This window comes from Peromyscus californicus, unplaced genomic scaffold (genome assembly GCF_007827085.1).
Source record: "Peromyscus californicus insignis strain IS unplaced genomic scaffold, ASM782708v3 Scaffold_14__1_contigs__length_90479793_seg_2, whole genome shotgun sequence".
In the NCBI taxonomy this organism is placed as follows: Eukaryota; Metazoa; Chordata; class Mammalia; order Rodentia; family Cricetidae; genus Peromyscus; species Peromyscus californicus.
This window is the reverse complement of record NW_026294436.1, coordinates 60387563-60410308: the sequence shown is the minus strand read 5'-3', so window position 1 is coordinate 60410308 and position 22746 is coordinate 60387563. Positions and strand designations below refer to the sequence as shown.

Genomic DNA, 22746 nt, shown 5'->3' with positions numbered 1-22746 from the left:
GTCGGGGAAGGGCTACAGGAACGGAGAAGACCTACCTCCCCATTCTTGGGTGGAATTGTCAACTCCATGTACCCATGAGGGATGTACTGCTGACTGTAGTCAAAGCGGGGCTTCTTCATGAGGTGAGCTCTGACGGTTGAATAGGCTCCATCACAGCCGACAATGAGGTCACAAGTGACATCTCTGGGGACTTTGTCAGGTCTGAAAAACAGAATGAACCATTCCCCCCCGCCAAGAAAGAATCTAGTGAAAATGGTAATATATTTCTACTTGGGTGTAAAAAGCAAACTCTAGAGGTAATTCAAAAAGCCTGCTTCTACACATCTAATTTAGAGCCTGACTTAATCTAACTTGAATTCAATAGATTTAAAATTAAGATGAAAATGCTTGTCCCAGACATGGTTTTGCTTTTGAGAATGAGAATAATGTACCACTGCCCTGATACTAAAGAGAGACATGCTTGCTCCAAAAGTGTGACAGAGCTGAAGAAAGACAACCTTGAGAAAATGGGAAAGCAGTCCCGAAGTGCAGAGGTAAACACATCTGTAAGTCCCGAGTATGTGAGTGAACTCAGGAGCATCTGCAGAGATGTGACCAGGGCTTGCTGGAGGAAAAAAGCTTGGTTTGAGTAAAGGATACCAGATAATAAGCTTAAAAACGGAGCACACTTGTCCCTTGTTCATCTCCAGGATTGGTTCTAGAATATCCAAATCTGCAGATGCTCAAGTTCCTTGTGTAAAACAGCACAGTATTTGCATATGTCCTACCCCTCTCCCCCAGATGCTTCAACTTCTCTCTAGAAATGCTGTGTGAGAGGCTGTATCATTAGGAAGCAAGGGCAAGAGTAAAAGTCTCTGCATGGTCAGCACAGAAGACCTCTTTCTCTTTTGTGTTTTCTTGGAGATGCAATCAAAACTGGATACTTTTGATCTGAGGTTGGTTGTACCCATGATTAAAGCATTGTTAGATACAGGAGGTTAACTTGTATAACGCACAAAGGGCAAAGGAGGAGGGAAGGAGAATTTTGGATATAAAGACAGAAGTTTAAATTCATTGTATTATTTCTTCCATTAGAAGGATGATGATTCAGGAGTGGCAGTTTCAGAAAGCTGACTTTCCCATGTGAAGTGGAAGGGGGACACACAGGAGGCAATGGCAGCAGCACACACGTGTAGGGACAGGAGTTGGACACCATCATCTCACAGAAAGAAAGAGACTAGAAAGAAAGATATACTGACAAGAATGGACAGACTGAATGGGAGAAAACAGGGGAGAAGAATACACCGTAAGGAACTGATAATGACAAAACAGTACCAGGGAAGACAGGGATGTCTGGAGGCAGGGAGGCAACAGAGATGAGAAGGAATCTGAAATAATGCAACTGTACTGGGACTGGGACATCACTGATCAGGACCGCACTGAGGCCAAGAATGAGGCCAGCGGCCTGGGCACACATGCTAACGCTGGAGATGTGAATTTACAAGTGCTCATGTAACCTGTGACTGATGTATGGTATCCCGAGGGTGGGACTTTAAAGGACATAGAGCTGGTCAAGGACAGGCAGAGAAGTCACCCCATGAAAGTGGACAGGCAACACAAGGCAGGGGAGGGCCACCTTTTTCCAAGGATGAGAGAGTCTGAACAAAGAATGTTCACCCAAGCACGGAAATGAAGGAGAATTACCAGTTCTGGAGACTCAGGAAGCATGGTGGACTGTTCTCAAACAAAAAGGCCTGGCTGTGAAGACTGTTTGAATTTTCGCTTCAGTAATCATTTAACTCTTGCAGAAGAGCCAAAGAACAAAGTTTGCAGGTAGAGTTCTCCACTCCCACCCTTGCCCTCTGAAGCCAAAAGCCTGAATGGTGATTACCCAAGCACGGTGATCACCCCTTCCTCAGGACGGCATTTCGACAGCTTGTGGCCAAAGTGCACCTTTGCATTGGGGTAGGACTCCACCGCTGAGGGAGGAAACAGAAGGTTAAACAGAACTGAGTTTCAGCTGTGGCTTCACCTAATCAAACTGAAATGCTGATCATTTGCTGTGAATAGTAGAGAGAGACCACATAATTAACTGATCTGTTTATTTATGACAAGGTCTTACTATGTAGTACAATCTTGAATTCACTGTGTACCCCAGGTAAGCCTCCAGCTCACAATACCTGGCTTCTACCATATGAATGCTGGGCTTTCATGTGTGTACCTATCATGCCAGAAAAGATACTTAGTCTCTATTTTTCTTTTTTTGCTTTTTTTGTGACAGGGTTTCTCTGTTTAGTCCTTGCTGTCCTGGAACTCACTTTGTAGACCAGGCTGGCCTTGAAGATCGCCTGCCTCTGCCTCCCAAGTGCTGGGATTAAAGGTGTTCACCATGATGCCCAGTTTTTTTTTTAAGTCAAGCAGGACATGGTGGTGCATGGCTTTATCTTTTCTTTTTATTAATTTACTAATTTATTATTATTATTATTTTGGTTTGGTTTGGGTTTTCTTGAGACAGGGTTTCTCTTTGTAGCCCTGGCTGTCCTGGAACTCTGTAGACCAGGCTGTCCTCAAACTCAGAGATCCATCTGCCTCTCCCTCCCTAGTGCTAAGATTAGTGTGTGCCACCGCCAACCAACGAGATACTTATTCTTAATATGACATGGATTTGTTAAAACGTTAATTTGGCAACTGTTTTGTGGATAGTCAAGTATAACTTTTAACAATACAGACAAAAGAAAAACAGCTGCTGTTACTTTAAAAATATTCAACTAGTAGCATTGTACAAACTCTAGCATCCCTGTGATTGTGCCCTTGGGAAGAAACGATTGTCACATTCTTCAAAAGCTGCCTTTCCAGCTTGATTTGTGAGCAGAAACATTCAGCCATTAAGAACATTCCCTCCATTATGCATGGCTATTTCTTTCTCTGGCTTCTGATTGACGGTGCTCCCGGTGCCATGGCCCTTGGATACTGAGCAACTGTAGAACCAGTCGAGCTTGGTGTAGTGGTGCATGCCTATAATCTCTTCACTCATGCTAAGGCAGGAGTTCAAGGATCATGAGTTCAAGACCAGCTTGAGCTATGTAGTATGACTGTGTCTCAAAAAAGAAAAATGAATTAAAAGGAAATAAGAAAATGAACCATCCCTCCCCACCACCAACAAATAATCTAATGAAAATGGTAATGTATTTCTACTAAGATTAATAATATATTTCTGAAAAGAGAAATGAAAAAAAGAGAAAAGAAAAAAGGTAATTTCCTTGTCACATAACTGCAGAAATCAGAGTTTATCTGAAACAGTTAGGGTATCTTTTTTTTTTTAAATACATTTTGTTATACTAGGTTACAATAAAATTATGTTCACACAGTTAAAATATTATATATGTGGCTTGGCATTTGTGCTTCCAGACTGGACAGTGCCTCCTTGGGAGGTTCACAGAGCAGATCATCACATAAAGATCTTGAGAATTATTTTTAGGAAAAGAGTCTTAAAAGTGTCTTGGTACAGGAGTTACTGAATGTCCCAACCACATCTATCTTGTTTTCCTTGTTATAAACATTGAATGGGAGAGCAAACCATGAAACATTTGTGCATGAAATGTGGGTTCATCTGAGAATGGGGTTCACTTACAATGTTTTTGGAGGGGAGGTGATTAAGTTAGAGAAAAATAAGTATTTATAGTTAATCAAATATATGGAATGTATGGATCACATGTTTCATGCTTTGCAAAGAAACGAGAACTTTATATGCCAAACAATGTTTGGGTTAAGAGATCCTGTTTCTCTCTCTCTCTCTTTCCACACACACACACACACACACACACACACACACACACACACACACACACACACACAGAGAGAGAGAGAGAGAGAGAGAGAGAAAGAAAGAAAGAAAGATACATGCAGTCCTTTATTAATTTGGAGTCTGTGAAGCACATCCTCAAAGAAGAACAGTATGGAAATGTCTGTCATGTATACCAAGACTGCAATTTATATATATATATATATATATATATATATATATATATATATAATCAGCTCTTTATTATTAGCTGATGTTCCATATATAATAATAAAAGCAGAAATTAAGTCATTAAAAAGCAGAGACTTTGGAATAAACAGACTAAAGCTCATATCTAGATTCTACCAATTATAATAGTGGGACCTAAGAGTTCTAAGCTATCATTTTGCCATTTGTAAAGCTGAGATAAACTTGTTTCCGCCTCACATGGTTGTTGTGGGGCTTGTGGAAATCAGTGCGTGTAAAGCACATGCTATAGTGCCTGGTGCTTCAGTAACAACTTGCTATTCTCTTTATCTTAGTAAATTCAGAGGCTGTAAACAGGTCTGTGACGTTGCCGTTTTAAAAAGTTGCTTGGTGTTTCTCTTCTTTCTAAAGATGAGCAGGGATGTGTGTAGTATATTGTTCCCCCTCCACCCACCATCTAGCTGAAAGACAGCTCCAAATATAGCCAGAGGTGAAAAAGTAATTCTATGGAACATTTAACTTGCTAAACAGACAGAGGCTTCTAGAATATATCAAGAAGTGTTGGTTAAAAAGACAATAGAAGCTCAACAAGAGGGAAACCATGGTGGGTACTGAGAACCTAGTCAACTACCCAAGGCTAATGAAGTCATGGATCTTGGAGGAGAGCCTATGACTACCACTTTACTAAACCAGCTTAATTCCCAACTGCTTTCTAAACATTTGTCCTTATACCCATAGATTAAGTGCAGCTCTCACCCTTATCAAAGATACTCCTCTTTGCAATGGATGAAGATCATTACAGAAAACCACAACCAATTGAAATGCAGAGTTGTGGAGCCATTCCAAAGGATGTGTCTACAAAACACACCCGCACCTAATGCTCAGGGAACAATGTGGAAGGGGGCAGGGAGACTGTAAGAGCCAGAGGATCAGGGAGTTTGCTGTGAGATTGGGTCTCCTAGGAATGTCAGAAGTGACACCCATAACGTCTCATCAACATGGCTGCCTAAAGATGAGCTGAACAAGGACAACAATGAGGTGGATGAGGGGGAAGCCCATGGGGCCTCAACCCTACACATGGAACTATAGGCAAGGAATGCTGAGAGCAGGAGAAATCAGTTGTCTTTCCCAGGTTTGGTGGTTTGAATAGGAATGGTCCCTATAGACTTGTGTGTTTGAACGCTTGGCCCATAGGGAGTGGCACTATTAGGAGATATGGCATTGTTGGAGGAAGTGTGTCACTGTGGAGATGGGCTTTGAGGTCTATGCTCAAGCTCCACCCAGTATGGGACACACAGTTGTTTCTGTTGTCTGTGGATCAAGATGTAGAACTCGCAGCTCTTTTTCCAGTACCGTGTCTGCCTGCATGCTACCCGCCATGATGATTGTGGACTAAACATTTGAACTGTAAGCCCCAATTAAATGTTTTCCTTTATAAAAGTTGTCGTGGTCATAGTGTCTCTTCACAGCAATAGAAACCCTAAGACACCAGGGAGGGCACACCAATTGGTTATCCAACACCAAATGGTCAGCCCTGAAAATACACATATGAATAACATTACACAGACTGAAAAGGTTATATTGAGGAATATATATATAAAACAACAGTTAATGAACAAAGAGACCATGTATTTGAAAGGGAGTAAGGAGGAGTGTATGGAAGGTTTTGAAGTGAGGAAATGGAAGGGAGAAATGATGCAATTATATTATCTCAAAAGTAAATGCTTTTAAAATTAAAAAAAGAAGATAGTAGAAATGTTCAAGGGGTATGCTCTGCTGGTAATGAATCTGTTCAGTATAATCACTGAACTGGTATAATCTACTGTTAAATGTAATGAAGACTGAAAGGATACCAGAGGTATGAAAGGTTACCAGGGATGTGATGCTATGGTTCACTAAACTTGCAGCCCGGTAGCTTCAGTTTATGGGTGATTTTTTTTAGTTACTCAGAGTACAAACTTGAGAGCTAGATCTTGCATCTTCCTTTCTCAGTCCCCTCTACACATTTGGTCTCCTACAGACATGAATCTGCCCTCCCCTTCACCACACTGCTATCTGACTTTGCCCAGGGCCTTGCTTAGGCACTCGGGGACTATGGCAATGCCCTCAAAGTTGCAGCCTCCTTTCAAGCCTTCACATCTTATTTTCTGGACATGCTCCTCTAATAGGGCACTTGGCAGTTGTCTGCTTATGTCTGTTGACCCATTGGACTGTGAATTCTTGACCAGACAGTGCGTGGTAGAATTCCAATGTCTGAGGAATGAATTATCTTCTTTTACATAATTGATGAGATGAAAAGAGGCACTGTGGCAGTTTTGCTACTACTTTTCAAGGGCTCTGTACCGTACACAATCTTATTCTTTATAGCCCATAGAAAGGAACAGCAAGCAAACCCTAGTAAGTCATGTGACAAGCTGAGTGAACAAAAGCATTAGGCTTACCAGTCAGTAGATCCTTGTTTAACTTTTCTCTGCTAATGGAAAGGATATACTGCAAGAAAAACAAAGTAGACATTGTTTCTGGAGAATGGGCAAATGCAACTCTAGTTACTCAGAAAGAAGAACTTTTCACTATTTAGCAGAAGGTTGTAAACTAGTTTTAGAACTATTTATTTAAGTGGTATGATAATAATAATAATAACAACCATAATAATAATACAATGATAATAAACAACTTTAACCAAATATGCTTAATATAATATTCAAATTTTTATCTTAGGCTTTTTCAAAGTTTGAACTATAAAAATCAAAACCTCATACAGTGAAAATATTAGTTTCATTAACATAATTTTAACATTGTAAATTTCGTATTTCCATCAGAGCTCTCTAAATATGGTTGTTACATTGCTTTACTACTGATAACATCAGAGCAAATGCACTGTTCCCCATCTCCCCCCACCAAATCTACCTCCCAAGCCTTAACCTCAGAGAAAACTGTGAATAACAGGGGGTGGGGGAGGGGCTGTAGGAGAAAGACAACCCCTCACTACAGTCTTTCGCTTATTTCGGACTTTGTGGTAAAATGTGGCATGTTGACTGTCCTAGAATGCAAAGCACGTATGGTGTCTCGGGACCATAATGCTGTAAGCATCAATTAAAATGTTTTATTTTTAGTTTAGTTTAAAAGCAGAAAGAAAAAAAATCAAGTAAAATAAAAATTGATCTATAATAATACATCTTAGGTTGCTTGTAGTCATCATCACACCCAGTTAAGTTTAAGTATTAGTTATTTTATAGCGAAAATACTTATCATGGACCATGAAAATCATAATACAGTCTTATGATTTAAAGAGAATCCATTAAATATTTAAAGCACATCATTTTTCCAAATGATGGGAGACCACACAGTTTTTAACATGAAAATACTCATTTACAGCTCTTCCTCTCATCCTGAGGTAGAAATTTTACCTTAGCAGTCAAATCTAAACTTGGTATAAAAATAACTCAGTCATATCACAGTGGCAGTGGCTAAGGAGTTGCTTGCTTCCTGTTGTGATGGGGCAAGACAACGCAGAGGCTCCTCCATCTTGGATTGTTGCTGAGGCCATTTCCAGATTTAACTAGAATGTGGTCCCCTTGATGGAGAATCCCATGGAGAACTACCCAACTCCATCTAGGAAGCAAAGGCCAGGATGTCCTGGCTAACTTATCTTAGCCTTTGTTAACACTGCCTGTTTGTGTAGAACCTCCCTGCAGCTAACCACTTAGCTTTGGTTAAAAGTGCTTGCTTCAGACTGCTTACTCTGTGAAGGCCCGGCCCCCACCCCTGCAGATGCTGAGCAAGATGCCTGGATAAGGCCTCTGTCCTTAAAAAAAATAACTCCATGTTCGGGACACTTGGGGCCGCACCTAGGTCCCCAGACACTTGGATGTAGTCCCAGCCAGCTGAAATAAAGATTTTCAACTGGCTGTACACTATGTCTGAGTAATCACCCCAGTGAAGAGAAGAACGATGACTCAGTAGTTAAGAGCACTGACATGTTTTAGAGCACCCGGGTTCAATTCCCAGACTGTCGGTGTCCAATCACGCCAGGATTAAAAAAAAAAAAAAAAAGACAGAAACACTTGACCTCTCTCTCCTCTTTTTTAAAGAGGTAGTGTAGGATGGCAAGAAGCAGAAGCACTGCTTCCTCCAAGCCTCATAGCCCAAGGTCATGGGCGGAGCAAACGCCACTACAGGAGTAACAGTGATGTAGGAAGACAGACCTCTTCTTTGCCTCATAGTTCTGTTTCCTGCACTTCTGTGTCACTAATCACTGTGTTTCAGTGGAAACCAAATGTGTATTCTGAGTGTGAAAGGCCAGAGGCAACGGCTCAAGAGTAGAGTACTTGTTCAACTTGCACAAGGCCCTGGGCTCCATTCCCAGCACAGCAAGCAAACGTTCTAGAGGATGTTAGGAAATGTTCTGATTATAAATATTCATTTCAATTAATGTGGTGAAAATAGACTTTTTATGTTAGTTACGGGGCTTGTGTGCTGTGGGAACCAATAGACACTATCAGCCCCATGGGGCACCAGGACTTGTCTACCGTTTACTTCAGCGGTCTGGATGGCATTACATCATCAGCAAGAGTCAGTGCTGTTCCTGACGCAGAACATGCCTCCAACACCTGTTCTAAAAGGCTGGTCCCTCGAGGAACTACTAAGAGTCAAGGAGTCTAGAGATATAAAGTGGCTGTCATTCCAAAATCACAAGGATAAAAGCCATGTTAGAGAGTTTACTTGGAGGCATGTAATGTGATTGTTCAAATGCAGACCATTTCAGATACAACAAGGGAAAGCAGTTACTTTCTCCACCCTCAATGCCCTCAAAGGAAAATGCCTCCTATTAAGGGAGCGAGGTAGCTTAACTTTGAACACAGAGGCTCAGGAGTGTGCCGGGAGCTTTGACCACCTCTGTGTATTACACGGTATCTTGACAATTCCCAGGACAGTCTAGGAGGGAGAGGGGGATGTCCACAAAGCCAGGAAGCATCTGTACATGGTGTGGGGGAAAGGGCCAAGAGACAAACAGCCAGGGATGGTTTGGGAAGTCAGTTTTGCGCATTATGGATATCTAAACTGTGTGTCTTAATGCAAAGTGCTTCATCCGTGGCCCAGAGCTCTTCAGCAGATTCATTCTCTCTCCCTCCCCCTCCCCTACTCTCCCTTCTTCTCTCCTTGTCTCCCTTCCTCTGTCTCTCTCTTAGTGTGTTTGTGTGTGTGTGTGTGTGTGTGTGTGTGTGTGTGTGTGTGTGTGTGTGTAACATATGTGTGTGATGGGATGGTATGGAGGCCAGAGGAGGGTGCCAGGTATCTCTCTCTCTCTCTCTCTCTCTCTGCTTTCTTCCTCTAAGACAGGTTCTCTCACTGAACCTGGAGCTGCCCTGGCAGCCAGCAAGTCCCAGCCATCCCCCTGTCTCTGTACCTCACAGCACTGGGATTACAGAGATTACAGGTGTGCCTATGCCTGGCTTTATATGTGGGTGCTGGGTCACTGAGGATATATTTGTATTTATGTGTATACATGTGGTTGTATGAGTGAAAAAAGGCACCCGTGGAGGTCAGGAGAGAGTGATGGAGTCTATGAAGCTGGAGTTACAGGTGGTTGTGAGCTTCCCAGTGTGGGTGCTGGGAACTGAACTCAGGTCCTCTGGAACAGTAGCAAGTGCTCTTAACTGCTGAGCCCTCTCTGCAGACTGAATGCTGGGGATCTGAACTCAAGGCTGCACAGTAAGTGCAGCTCCAAATATGCTGTTTTAGGTCATTTATGAGTAGAGATTAACAAAGGGTGGATTTCATGCCTGGATCTTGGTGATAGCCAGCTAATACTGGGTGAGGGGGACCCAGGGGCCAAGAGGCTGCAGAAGCCAAAAGAAGGTGGATGTGAAGATGTGAAGAAATCTTGGGGTCGTGAGGATGACTGCACTTCCTCAGGCAGAGCAGTTGAGTGGTTCAAAGCAACTTGATGTAGTTCTTAAAAGGCAAAGCGGCCTTTGTGTTTGACTAAAACACAGCAGATGTCAATGTAATCATGCGGAAACTGAAGAATGCCGGTGGCTGTAAACTTAGCCTTCGCCCAGTTCGTAAGAACCGAGAAATAACAGTAGTGGCGGGAAAGGGGCCACTTCCTCCCTATTGCAGTGAAACTCCAAAATTGGAACTCTCCCACACACCTGCTCCCTCTTGGGGACTCAATCCCCACCACAACAGTTGAAAGCAATCATGGCCTCTGGTCCCAATCACTCTCCTCGTCTAGTTTCTCTGGTATTTGAACTCTATCTTCTTCTGCCCACTGATACATGATTGGCCAGGGCCCTGGAGTGAACTTGGCTGGACAGCTCAGCTTCCTTTGGATGTTCCGTGGCAATACAAAAGACTAGTGAGATGATATTGTGAGTCACTCACCACGGAGACAGAGAGCAATGGGGCCATAGGCATGGCTGCCTGGGCTTCCCTGTCACACCCCTAAGAAGAAAGCTGCCTTATTTGTGCCTTGATGAATCTCATGTGAGTCTGCAGGCTGTTTCCTCTTCTATAAAGCGTGGTAGCTGGGTTCAAGTTCAATAACTTATGCTATGCTAGAGTGAGCTTACATGCCCTCTCTGTCAAGCCTCTGAAATTACTTTGCATTTCAGATTTAAGTCTTAGAGATGAAGTCTTGCTCAGCTTTCCTCCATTTGATTAGGGTAATTCTATTTTGCTACTGATTTTAAATTTCTACAGAGTGCTTCAATTTTTGCTTTCTCTGTGGCCTTCCTGTAAGCTACAACTTCCCCCTTTCTTCAAGTCACTCTTCCATTTCCTGACTGTACCACACAGTGACCCTCCCCTCGTCTTCTTCTACTGATATCTCTTCCCCATGAAACAAATGACTGTCCCTTGTCCTTCAGAAGAAGACTGCGAACCTTACTCAGGCTCTGTTTCTCATAAGGCATGGCTCCACAAAAATAAAGCAAACTGGGAATTCCCCCTCTTGTTGATGGAGTTTCAGGACTTCATTCTCTCTCAAATTTATTTCTGAACTCAAAGGGTATAATTAGATGTAAATACATTTTCTTTTAGTTAGGAACGTCAGCACGTAAAAGATGAGGAAAACACAGAGCAGGGTAATGGATTTGCTTTCAAAAACTACAGCACCATCTGGCCTCTGTTGTTTTGGGAATTAGAAAGTACTGAAAGCATTTCTGGTTCATTCTATACATTCTATTATAAGCAAATCCAGGGCAAGAGGGACATTGAGGGGAAGGCAACAGCAATGGACTATGCCCCAGAGTTGTCCTCGTACATGATACTCAACAACAAATAACGTGGTAATTCTTTCTAATTGAAAGGGAGGCAGAGGGCATCCCAAACAGCTGGGCCAGTGGGAGCCACATGCAGAACAAGAAGTGGCCTCATGATGAGGATAGGCGTAGGTCAATGTTTGTCATGGTCGTTATTGCCTGGGCCCTGGTTTGAACATCTGTGGACTAACTAACCAGTGTATGTGTTCCTGGTGTCTAGACTGAGGCTGGAGTATCTGAGTTAAAGAAGAGCAAGTGGCCCATGGCAGGCATCATTTCAGATAGAATTGATGTGCAATCCACTGCCTCCAGTGTGAACCTACCTGAGACTTATTCCCATAGGGAATTGCAGACTTCTTTCCTGAGAGAGAGTGGATCATTCTCGCTCTCATGGGCACACCTTTGGAGACAACCTGAGAAGAACCAGAAACAACCATTTCCATTGCTGTGACCTACCACCACGAGAATCAAATAGACATGAATATAAATGGGATATTTCAGTTAAACCTTTAAAGGGACCCAGGAAGCCTAATGTCATTCAGTGGCTACTTTGCTCCCAAGTATGTCAGTGTTTCTTTAATTTGGAAAAAAAAAATGAATGTTTATCTGGTTTAAACTCTCTATCACAGACTTTGGGGAGTAGTTAGATGTTAGAGGTACTGAGTTGGGGGCCAAATGATTTTCTTCTGACTATGAGAAGGGTCATTGTGAGGAGAAAAATGTAATCCTCCATGCTTTCTGTTGTATTCCTTGGCTATGAGTTCCCTGGTTAGAGGTAATGTTGCATGTGATAGCAAGCAGACATGCCTTCAAGTTCCTTCTCTGACTTCCCTCAATGAAGGACTGTAACCTGTGAGATGGAAAAAACCTTTGCCTCTCCTAGTTTGCTTTTGATCAGAGTGTTTCATCACAGTGCCTGAAAGGAAACTAGAGCAAACCCGACCTGCCCAATCAGAGACCCACTTTCCTGTAAGAGTCCAGTGTGAAACATGATACCAGATGGAATTGTAGTGTCATGTCTGTGACTCCCCCAGTCCTCAAGTCTCAACACCCATCATGGGGTAAAAGTTCACTAGCATGTCAAATCTGGAATTTTTCAAGCCTTTGGTGAGTGAATTTTCATATGCAGGTCATTGGTATCAAATAACATTTCATATCAGGATAAAATCAATGCCATGAATTGTTGAAAACCATCGAGGATATTCATCTCCACAAAAAACTTATGAGGCTATAGCATTGGCTTGGTGAGTAATCGTGCTTACTATGCAGGCATGAGGGCCTGCCTTTGGATATCGAGTGGCCAGTTCAAGGGTCAATGAAAGACCCTGGCCCAAGGAGTAAAGGTAGACAACGGCAGAACAGGACATCCAACACGTTCTTTTGGCCTTTGCAGGTACTAGTGTGGGCATGCTCACCCAACACATACATAAACACATAGGTCTACATCACACACACACACACACACACACACACACACACACACACAGGCAGACAGACATGCACGTGCACACACACACACACACACACACACACACACACACACACACACACACACACACACAATTTTTTTTAAAAGAAAGAAAACTGCATCAACAATGTACCTGATCTTCCAGACCAATGGCCTTCAAGGCCTGCCGTCCTCTATAAGAAAGGGCCAAGTTAATGCTTCTTCCACGAGTAAACTCAGCCACTCGAATATCTAAAAACAGGAAGCAGACTTTGTGATGCACACACTTCCTCAAATGCGGCTAAGGAGTGAGCAAATCCTTGCATTTGAACAATTGTTCAATTTAGAGTCAAATTAAAAGACTCATTAATGCATCTAAAGAAAATACCAGGTGTCAACTAGTATTCAATTAAATTTAGGTCACTGAGGTTTTAAAAGTATTCTAATAGTTCTTATATCTTAAATTTCTTTTATTAAGACTTCTTTTATTCAGAACATCCAAAGAAATAGATGGTGCAATTGGAAACCCTTCCTCATTTTCCATTGCCGACTCACCTTCTCTAGCTTCATACACATCAACTTGAAAATTCCTCTTTGCAAGAAAGCATGCATTCAATGCTCCAACCTAGAAATCAAAACCAACTTTTTCATGTCTTTGTCTGGTTCTGTACACACATGGACATTTTGGTGAAAAACGCACTATCGTGTATGGATGGATATACTACTCCATTAATTACATTGACTTGGTTGTAGTCACTGTCCAAGAAGATCAAAGGCAAGATCAGTCAGACCATCCAGGCCTGATCATGCAAGCCTATAATCCATCTGAGGCAGGAAGGTCTTGAGTTCAAGACCTGCTTGTGCAACTTAGGAATAGCCTGTCTCAGTATCAAAAGGTGACTGGGGATACTACCTTTGTCTAGCGTGTGCAGAACTCTGAATTCATTCCCCAATAATGTAAAAGAAAAGAAGAACACAACAATCAGATTAATTCAAAATTAAGTGGTATAGTTGTAGACATAGGTTTGGCTTTTTTTTTCTGCAAAGGAGGGGACATGTGTTAGAATATTTAGAGAAGACCTTTTCATAATCAAATGAATAAATACTCTGCTAGCATCCCAAAATGGCCATTACAAAGGAACGAACAAATGAATTCTGGTGTATTTACACAAAAGCATAAGTGAAGAGTGAGTTACAGATGATTCATACTGTGTAACCTTCTTACAAAAAGGATAATAGAGACAGAGCCATGGGTATATGTGTGTATGTATATATATATATATATATATATATATAATTAAAATATGTTTATATTTATTAATGCATATATGATCATATGGTATGGATGTGATAAAAATATTAATTAAAAGGAAAGTATTCATGGCAGTGTTCTAGTGGGTGAGGAAGTCAGTGAAATTCACTGGAATATATTGGTTTTCACGTTGAGTAGTGAGCTCGCGAGTGCTTATTATTAACAGTAAACTAGCAACAACACAAAAGTGGTAATTAGGAGCCTTCTTTAAGTCCAGTAACAGCAGTATATCAAAGACTATGAGAATTCCTATTCTGTGTTAGTGAGGTTCAAATGAAGCTACGAGGAAAACCTTGGCATATATGCTCAGCTGCAAGGGCTGATTCTATGCTGGGGATGAGGACTCTACACTCTGAACGTGTTACCTCTTCTCACTTTCTGTAGAAAGTGCATAATTTAGAATAACTGAATAACTGTCAGCAGCATCTTAAGCTGTTAGGTGGTGAAGTAACTAAGAAGACAAGAAGAGATAGACAGAAACGTGATGTGTAAACCGCTCCAAGCCTCCCACAATTCTGTAAAGACACCATAGGAAGGAGGGCAGAGGAAGGAAGAAATTGGGCACAGTAAGCCAGACTTCATGAGAGTAGTCTCTCCTAGGGACGTGGACATTTATGAACTAACTCTGCAGTTGTTTGAAAGCACTGCACGCAGAGCCTACAATAGGAAGCAGGTAGCAAATGAAGTGTGAGGAATAAATTCCTTGCATGTAGGCAAGACTGGCTTCTGTGAAGTACTTCAAAACCCCATCAAGACTGTTGGAGAGATACAGGCAGAGAACATGAAAGTTGAAACTTCTTTGATGAAGCCAGAGCCTCAAAAGATGGAGGAAGGTTCACAGAAACATCAAAAGTGTCCCTTGACCCCCTGAACAAAGGAAGATAGACTTCCACAGCCCATCAAAGTCCATTCCACCTGCTGAAAGATATTCTAGGGATGGAATGACAGAGAGAAATCTCGGAGCCTAAAGAGTGGGAAGGAAAATGAACAGTCACAAAGAGGGCCCTGGTTAAACTGAATAGGTCACAAAACCAAACCAAAAGTTAGGAATCTGGGAGACAGGTATGGAGGAGGGATGTGGGAGGGAGATTAGAAAGAGTGGGGAGGAGAGAGTAAGAAGTATGCATTTTATACTGTCAAAGAACTAAATAAAAACTACAAAAGAAAATAAAATGTGGTCCATGTACACAGTGGTATTTTAGTTAGCTGTAAAGATTAACTAAAGAAATTAGAACATTTACAGGAGAACAGATGGAGTTGGAGATGATTCTATTAAGTGGAGTAAGCAGGATCATAAAGACAAAGATGTTTCCTCTCCTATATGAAATACAGATTTAAATATGTGTGGAGGGGGCATGAAGGTAGGAGGGTAACTTTGAGGAGGAAGGGAGAGATCTAAAGAGGGGGGACCAGCAGGGTAATTGGGATGCATGCCATGAAAACAGAAGGGGAGCTCTCTGTGGGGAGAAGGGAGGCCCGAAAGAGGCAAGGAAGGAGGGCAGGGAGGGAACCATGTGAAGGATGAGCAAAAGAAAAGTATAATGAAATACATAGTACGAAAATGTCACAAAGGAAATTCATTTCTTTGCAAAAATATAATTTAAGGTATCAGTACAAAACTGAATCGAGATTTTGGTATTAATAAAATAAGAGCCCTAAGGAAGGCTAACAGCAAGTCCTCTACATGGACAAATCAGCAGCATTTGCAGAAACAATAGACTTGACCCAAACAACACACTATAATAGACCTTGACCCAAGCTACATGAGCTTTGCTGGGTTCTGTGCATTAGGGACCTTGCTTTCAGGAGAAACGAAAGTTCCAAGTGACCTGAATTTGGCAGTAGGAAGGACCAGGTTGAGAATAATGTAGAGATCTCTGTGTGAGGAGTGCAAAAAAAAGGCAGAAGAGTTGAGTTCAACACTCAGGGTTTAGTTTTAACCCAAGAGGAAGAAATTGAGGGAAGTAGAAACTGAAGAAACCGAAGAAAGCAGGATTGCCTGAGCTGCCCGCCCTGCGGCAGACACTGCTGTGCCTCTGGGCTGTCCACACTCTCTAGGCTGAATTCACACTGGCCGTGCTGTAGAATCTCCAGGTCACTGAGCAGCAGTAACACTGGAAACCAATGTAGCATCAACAGCGTTTTGAGTTTGGAAATCACTGGCAGAAAGAAACTCAGCGAGGCCAGTTGAGGAGCTTCAGGGCATGTGTGGGAAGTGATTTCACAGCGGATGAAGAGTTTGAGTGTTATCTGGGGAGAAATCCACAGAAAACCAGCACACTTTTGCATCTTCTGCAATCGTATGTGGAGTTGTTTCCTCCCACTGTGCATTTCTGAGATGCTTAAAGAGCCATCCTTGCTACTACCCTTGAGTAATTCATGGATAGACAGCAGCGTTCTAACTGGTCTTATCTCCTCCTAATCTCCCTAAATGTTCTCCATAAGAAGCCCGAGGATGTTTGCTTGTTTGTTTGTTTTGAGGTAGGGACTTGTTATGAAGCCCAGACTTGCCTGGAACTTTTCATCCTTCCTCAGTCTCCCAGTGTTGATTACCAGCATGCACTACCATGCCCAGCATGAAGGATCTTTCAGAGTCATAGTTTTACCTTCTTACTGAAATCACCCCAAGGCCTTCAAACACAATGCAACTTTGAGTAAAATGCAGTCTTCTTCCCTGATCTCCTAAGATGCTGTAAGCACTGGCCATGTCAGCTTTGCATCTCATGGAGGTGTCTGGACCCATCTTGTCCTTGATGCCACTACACACAGAAACTGCCAAGACCCTCTGCAAGCATTGCCCTGTTTGCATTATTCTTGCAGCTCACTGCTGTCTTGTTTCCTTCTTTATTGCCTTTCTCCTCCCTAGAATGCCCACTCCTCTAACCATAATGCCTTAAATACCAGGAAGACATACATTCTCGTTTTGTTCAACGAGTTGATAGGAAAGAGTTAGAGCGAGGCCTGGCCTGAAGCCTGAGAACCACAGCACACAATGATCTCCCATAATGCTTGGCTTTGCTTGGCTTTGTTGAGACATGGGATCGTACCGTGTATCCCATGTAGGCCCCAGTTTCACTCTGCTTCCCTGTTTCCCCCTGCCAAGTCCTAGGATTATAGATGTGGGCAATCGGACCTGCTCATTTCTAGGCATTTAAAAATTTAGAATCAGATATATAAAAGGACCTTTTATATCCATTTTTCCTGAAAGCAACACAATTTTATTATTTTTATGGGAGAATAATACCCGTGTGTGTGTGTGTGTGTGTGTGTGTGTGTGTGTGTGTGTGTGTGTGTGTGTAACATTTTCCTTATCCACTCATTTTGTGGTGGTGGGTACCTAGGCCGAGTCTGTAACCTAGCTGCTGGGAGTACTGTAGCAGTAAACATGGGCATACTGGTATCTCTACAGAGCTGACTTAATTATTTTAGGTATAAACGGAGAAGTAGTGTAGCTGAATTTTAGAGAGGTTCTATTTTTAATTTTAAGGAGCTCTGTGTGATGGTTTTTCATTAATTGGAATATTTATTCTGTTGGAAAAATGTGCAGTTTTTGGGGGCCTTGGGGGGAGAACTACCTTTGGCTGTAAAAATATAGCACACATTCACACTCCTTCCTCCCCTTGGGGGCAAAAAAAATTAGCACTATCTTACATCTTGCTAGGTTTGAGTGATGGCCCTGTGACCTCACCTGCTGGGGTAAAAGTAAGGGGCTCACTCACCACACCACCACATGGAAACTGCCAAGTCATTTGGGTTAGCAAATGTGTTATTTCTCATCTATTTGAATAACTAATGAGTATCTGATAGGTTTTAAAAACTATTTATTTCATGTGTCTTGACAATTTTCTTCTCATTAGAGAGTACTGAATCATTTTATTAACCATCATGGGGCAAAATGTTTTTATTAAAATGGCCTAAGGCACATAGCCATGTTTGGGAGCAAAATCAAGTTTAATTTGTTTTATCTTTTTTTTTTTTTTTTTGGAAATATTAAACCAAAACAACAAAAGAAAACAGACACCCTTATACTTAGTGGATATAAAATACCTTTCCAGGAAAGAACAATTTAAAACAAATGCTATTGCCCTATTTATTGCCGAGATGGCTGTTAGTAAATGAATGGAGGAAGAGAACATGGTACACATAGACAATGGAGTAGATTTAGCCATAAAGAAGAATAAAAATCCTGTTATTTTAAAACAAGAATATGTATAGGTCATTTTAATAAAAATGGGTGGATTTGGAGGACATCAGGATAAATGAAATAATATAAATACATAAAGACAAGTACTGTGTATTCTGTCACTTATGGAAACACTCACACACACACATACACACACACACACACACACACACACACACAAGGGAGGAGAAAGAAGACCTAAAAATGTAAGAGACTGAGAAGGAGGTGTGAGGGAAGGAAGAGGGTATAAGGGTAGATAGACATGATTAGTACATGGATAGGCATATATGGCAATATCAGCAATTATTATGTTAATAATTGTAATAAAAAGCAATGCCATATTTGTAACAGTTGTATTTAAACATTAAAAGGTTTAACTATTAGAATCAATAATCTACATATGATGAAAAACCATTCGTGAGATAATATTAATAAAAAACACCCGAAGAGCAATACAAGTCCCGACAGTCTTACCAAACCACCTCCGATAACAGCCACTCTTTGCCCTTGAGCGTCAGATGAGGCCATAGCTGCTCGAACACCTCTTCTGTCCAGGTTAGAACTCTGTGTTCTACATGCTGCTGTTTTGCGATCTTTTTATTGCCAGGAGTCCGGGGCCTTTGTGAGCCAGCAGCAAGTCTTGGTCAAAGCTCACTTCCTTTGACGGGGTTTAACTCGTTAGAAGCCCAAAGTCCAATCAGCTCTGCTCTTCTCAGAGACAATTCACTGCCATGACCAAAATTTGAAAAACCTAGTCATGTACAAGACACTTAAAAAAAAAAAATAGCAGTCTTGGGGCTTTTCTTCTTCTTCTTTTCTACATGTGTTAGTTTCGTTTTCATTCAAAATACAGTAAGATGAAACGTGTGTTGTCTGAGGTTCTGCAGCATCTTCCACTTCTCAGAGAGAGTGAGATGATCTGGATCCACAACTTATCCCTGCTACTGAGACAAACCAAGAATCTGGCCCAAAGGTCTTTGTGGGCTGGTTGCCTTTAACCGTCTCTGCTGGAAAACACTTTCTGCTGTTTTAATAGTTTCCTGAGCAGGATTTGTAGATGTGTAACCGACTGGCCACATTTTCTCTTTGTTGTTGTTGTTATTTTAGCACAGGACTTTAGAATCTAGCTTGTGCTTTGCCATGGGCAAGGTGGTGAACACACACAGCAGCATCTCTAGACTCGTGTCTGGGGCACCTGGTCACTCTTTTGACTTTTTGACTTGTTTACTTCTTCTTGATGGGGGGGGGGGGGGCGCTATTAGTGAGTTGTACTTCTTTCTAGGAGGCATTGTGGTATAAAGTGAAATGAAAGCATAAATGAAGATTTATTTCTTTCCCAATTTTTGGTGAGAACGCAAAGAATTCAGAGGGTCATTGCCTTGAGTAGGGACTGGAAGGAAACACCACTCGATAGCGCCCCCTCTGGGTGAGTACATTATAGGTGCCAGAAAACTCCTGAGTATTTATAGTAGTAGGTAATCTACCATGGGCCTGAAGTTAAAGACCAGCAAGGACACACAGGGAAGGGCAATTCTGTGAATTCTGTCTCCTTGGGAGCCTCGTTCTTTTGTCCAGAGACAAGAATCTAGCAGTGGTTTTGCTGTGTGGATTACCCTGTTCCTCTCCAAGCTCCTACGTCTTTTCCTTTCTCCTTCCCTTCCCCCTCTTCTTCCTTCCCTACTTTCTCACCTGACCTCACTTCCCCTTTTCTCTTTCTTCCTTTCCTTTTCAATATAAATGTTAGCAAATTTCACACCTCTTTCCACCCCATTTATTTCCTTTCAATTAACAACGTATAACTCAAGAGTTCTTTAGTATCAATATAGAGAGAAACGTATCTTTATAGAAGCTTTTTAAAAATTAAGGACTATTATCCAAACAAGGAAAGCACTCAAGCACAAATGTAAGCGTGGTAACTTCCTGCGCAGCATGTGCCTATCGTGGAATTCCAGAAGGAAAATATTGCCAGCTTGCCAGAAGTCTGCTGCCCCAGGCCCCTCACTCCCTTTCAGAGGGGCCACTGTGCCAGCGTTATCTTCCTGTTTGGGGTTGGACAATCTGTGCCATCATATGTGCATCTTAGAAATAGTCTGACTTTGTATCTCTTTCTTTTTAAAGTTTACTATAAACGAACACATAATTGTGTGTGTGTGTGTGTGTGTGTGTGTGTGTGTGTGTGTGTGCATGTGTGTGCAAGTTTCATCACTGGGAACTGAACCTAGGGCCCCGTGCATGCTAAGCTCTCTAGTTACCCCTGACTATATCCTCGGCCCTGTTTTGTTTCATAGCTTACTTCTTCTATTCAGTGTCACGCTTCTTAAGATCCATCTGCGTTGTGTCACATAGCTCTGGTTTGTTACTTTTCATTGTTGTATTATTACTTTCTCGGTGTTGCCATGTTCAGAAACCTTGAGGTATTTTGGATTCTTGGTACGGAGTTTGGTACTATGTTCTTCCCTGGAAGATTCTGGGCTCTTGTCTTTGCCCCTGGAGTTCCAACATTTCTTGATAACATACTTTGCTCTTTGCTCTGACTTGTTCATACTTTCTGGATCAATGGAATTCTCTTCTCTTAAAAAGCAAAACAAAAAGATGTATCTGTATTTTAAACTTCTGTGTGTCTGTGAGAGAGGCACGCATATGGCAGTATATGCATCTTCAGAGTTCTGAAGATGGCACAGGGTTCCTTGGAACCTGAGCCACAGACAGTTGTGAGCACTCTGCACAGATGCTGGGAACCAAACCTGGTCCTCTGCAAGAGCAGCATGTGCCCTTAACCGCTGAGCCATCTCTCCAGCCCCAGTGGCCCCTTTTTGAATTTATTGGTGTAAAGGTTTTCTCCAACTTTATTCCTGTATATCATTTTATGTTTACTGTACCAGACTGCTATTCTTATGAACACATCCATACTGTTTTTCTTATCTTTCAGTATTTGCTCTACTTCTTAGGAGAATTTTATGTTTCTATCTTATAAACTTTCTATAGAATTTTCTTTTTTTTTTAATTTTAATTTTTATTTTGCAATACAATTCAGTTCTACATATCAGCCACGGATTCCCTTGTTCTCCCCCCTCCCGTCCCCCTCACCTTCCCCCCAGCCCCCCCCCCATTCCCATCTCCAGGGCAAAGCCTTCCCCAGGGACTGAGTTCAACCTGGTAGACTCAGTCCAGGTAGGTCCAGTCCCCTCCTCCCAGGCCGAGCCAAGCAATCCTGCATAGCCCCCAGGTTTCAAACAGCCAACTCATGCAATGAGCACAGGACCTGGTCCCACTGCCTGGATGTCTCCCAAACAGATCAAGCCAATCAACTGTCTCACCCATTCAGAGGGCCTGATCCAGCTGGGGACCCCTCAGCCACTGGTTCATAGTTCATGTGTTTCCATTCGTTTGGCTATTTGTCTCTGTGCTTTATCCAACCTTGGTCTCAACAATTCTCACTCATATAAACCCTCCTCATTCTTGCTAACTGGAATCCCAGAGATCCACCCGGGGCCTATCCATGGATCTCTGCATCCAGATCCCTCAGTAGTTGGATGGGGTTTCTAGCACGACAATTAGGGTGTTTGGCCATCCCATCACCAGAGTAGGTCAGTTCGAGCTGTATCTCGACCATTGTCAGCAGTCTGTTGTGGTGGTATGCCCTTCAGCTGAAGAATGGATAAACAAAATGTGGTACATATACACAATGGAATACTACTCAGCAGAGAAAAACAATGACATCATGAGGCTTGCAGACAAATGGATGGATCTAGAAAAAAATCATCCTGAGTGAGGTAACCCAGACTCAGAAAGACAAAGATGGTATGTACTCACTCATAGGAGGATACTAGATGTGGAACAAGGATGACTGGACTGCTACTCACATCACCAGGGAGGTTATCTGGAAAACAGGACCCCAAGAAAGACACGGGGATCGCCCAATGACGGAGAAATGGAAGAGATCTACATGAACAGCCTGGACATGAGTGGGGGTAATGAAGGGTGAGGGTCGAAGGAAAGAGAGCTTGGGGGAGCGGGAGATCCCAGCTGGATCAACAACAGAGAGGGAGAACAAGGAATAGGAGACCATGGTAAATGAAGACCACATGAGAATAGGAAGAAGCAAAGTGCTAGAGAGGCCCACAGAAATCCACATAGAATTTTCTTATATGTACAGCTTATAAGTTATATTTTTAAACAAGGTTTCAAAAAACAAAACAAAATAAAATCTCCCTCCTAACCACCCAAGCTAGGTGGTGTATTTACATCTCAAGATCTTTATTTAAAAGAGGGAGAGGTCTCTCCCCTGCTCAGTCTCTTGCCTCATTGCTAGATTGGAACTCCAGCTCTTGTGCACGTGTTTTACTGCTAACTATTATCCAAGCCCCGGGATGATTTGACCAGATTTGAACAGTGCGATCAATTCTGTCAGCTGGGAGCTGAGATTTGGAGCAGAAGGGAAAACTGCTAGGTTTGCACTTGTCTCTTAAAGCAGGACAAAGGTCACATCCCATAAAGAACAGAGTGTAAATAAATCAGAAACACAAAAAAATCAGCAAGTGTCAATGAGAACAAAACAGGTCACTATTATCA

General features: G+C 42.1%; 1 protein-coding gene across 2 annotated transcripts in view; it reads right to left on the bottom strand.

Annotated features, from left to right (window-relative positions):
- Kmo (kynurenine 3-monooxygenase) overlaps positions 1-21143 on the bottom strand; it is a 52945-nt gene extending 31802 nt beyond the window's left edge. Inside the window, exons 1-7 of one of the 2 annotated variants that reach the window (XM_052737718.1) lie at positions 18649-21143; positions 13235-13304; positions 12834-12931; positions 11556-11645; positions 6409-6457; positions 1871-1958; positions 36-201 (exon numbers count right to left, since the gene is read on the bottom strand). In XM_052737718.1, coding sequence (XP_052593678.1) covers positions 36-201; positions 1871-1958; positions 6409-6457; positions 11556-11645; positions 12834-12931; positions 13235-13304; positions 18649-18702 — 615 coding nt within the window. In that variant the 5' untranslated portion in view covers positions 18703-21143. The remainder of the gene's footprint in view (positions 1-35; positions 202-1870; positions 1959-6408; positions 6458-11555; positions 11646-12833; positions 12932-13234; positions 13305-18648) is intronic. The other variant, XM_052737717.1, reaches the window with a different exon arrangement.
- Between the last annotated feature and the right edge of the window lie 1603 nt (positions 21144-22746).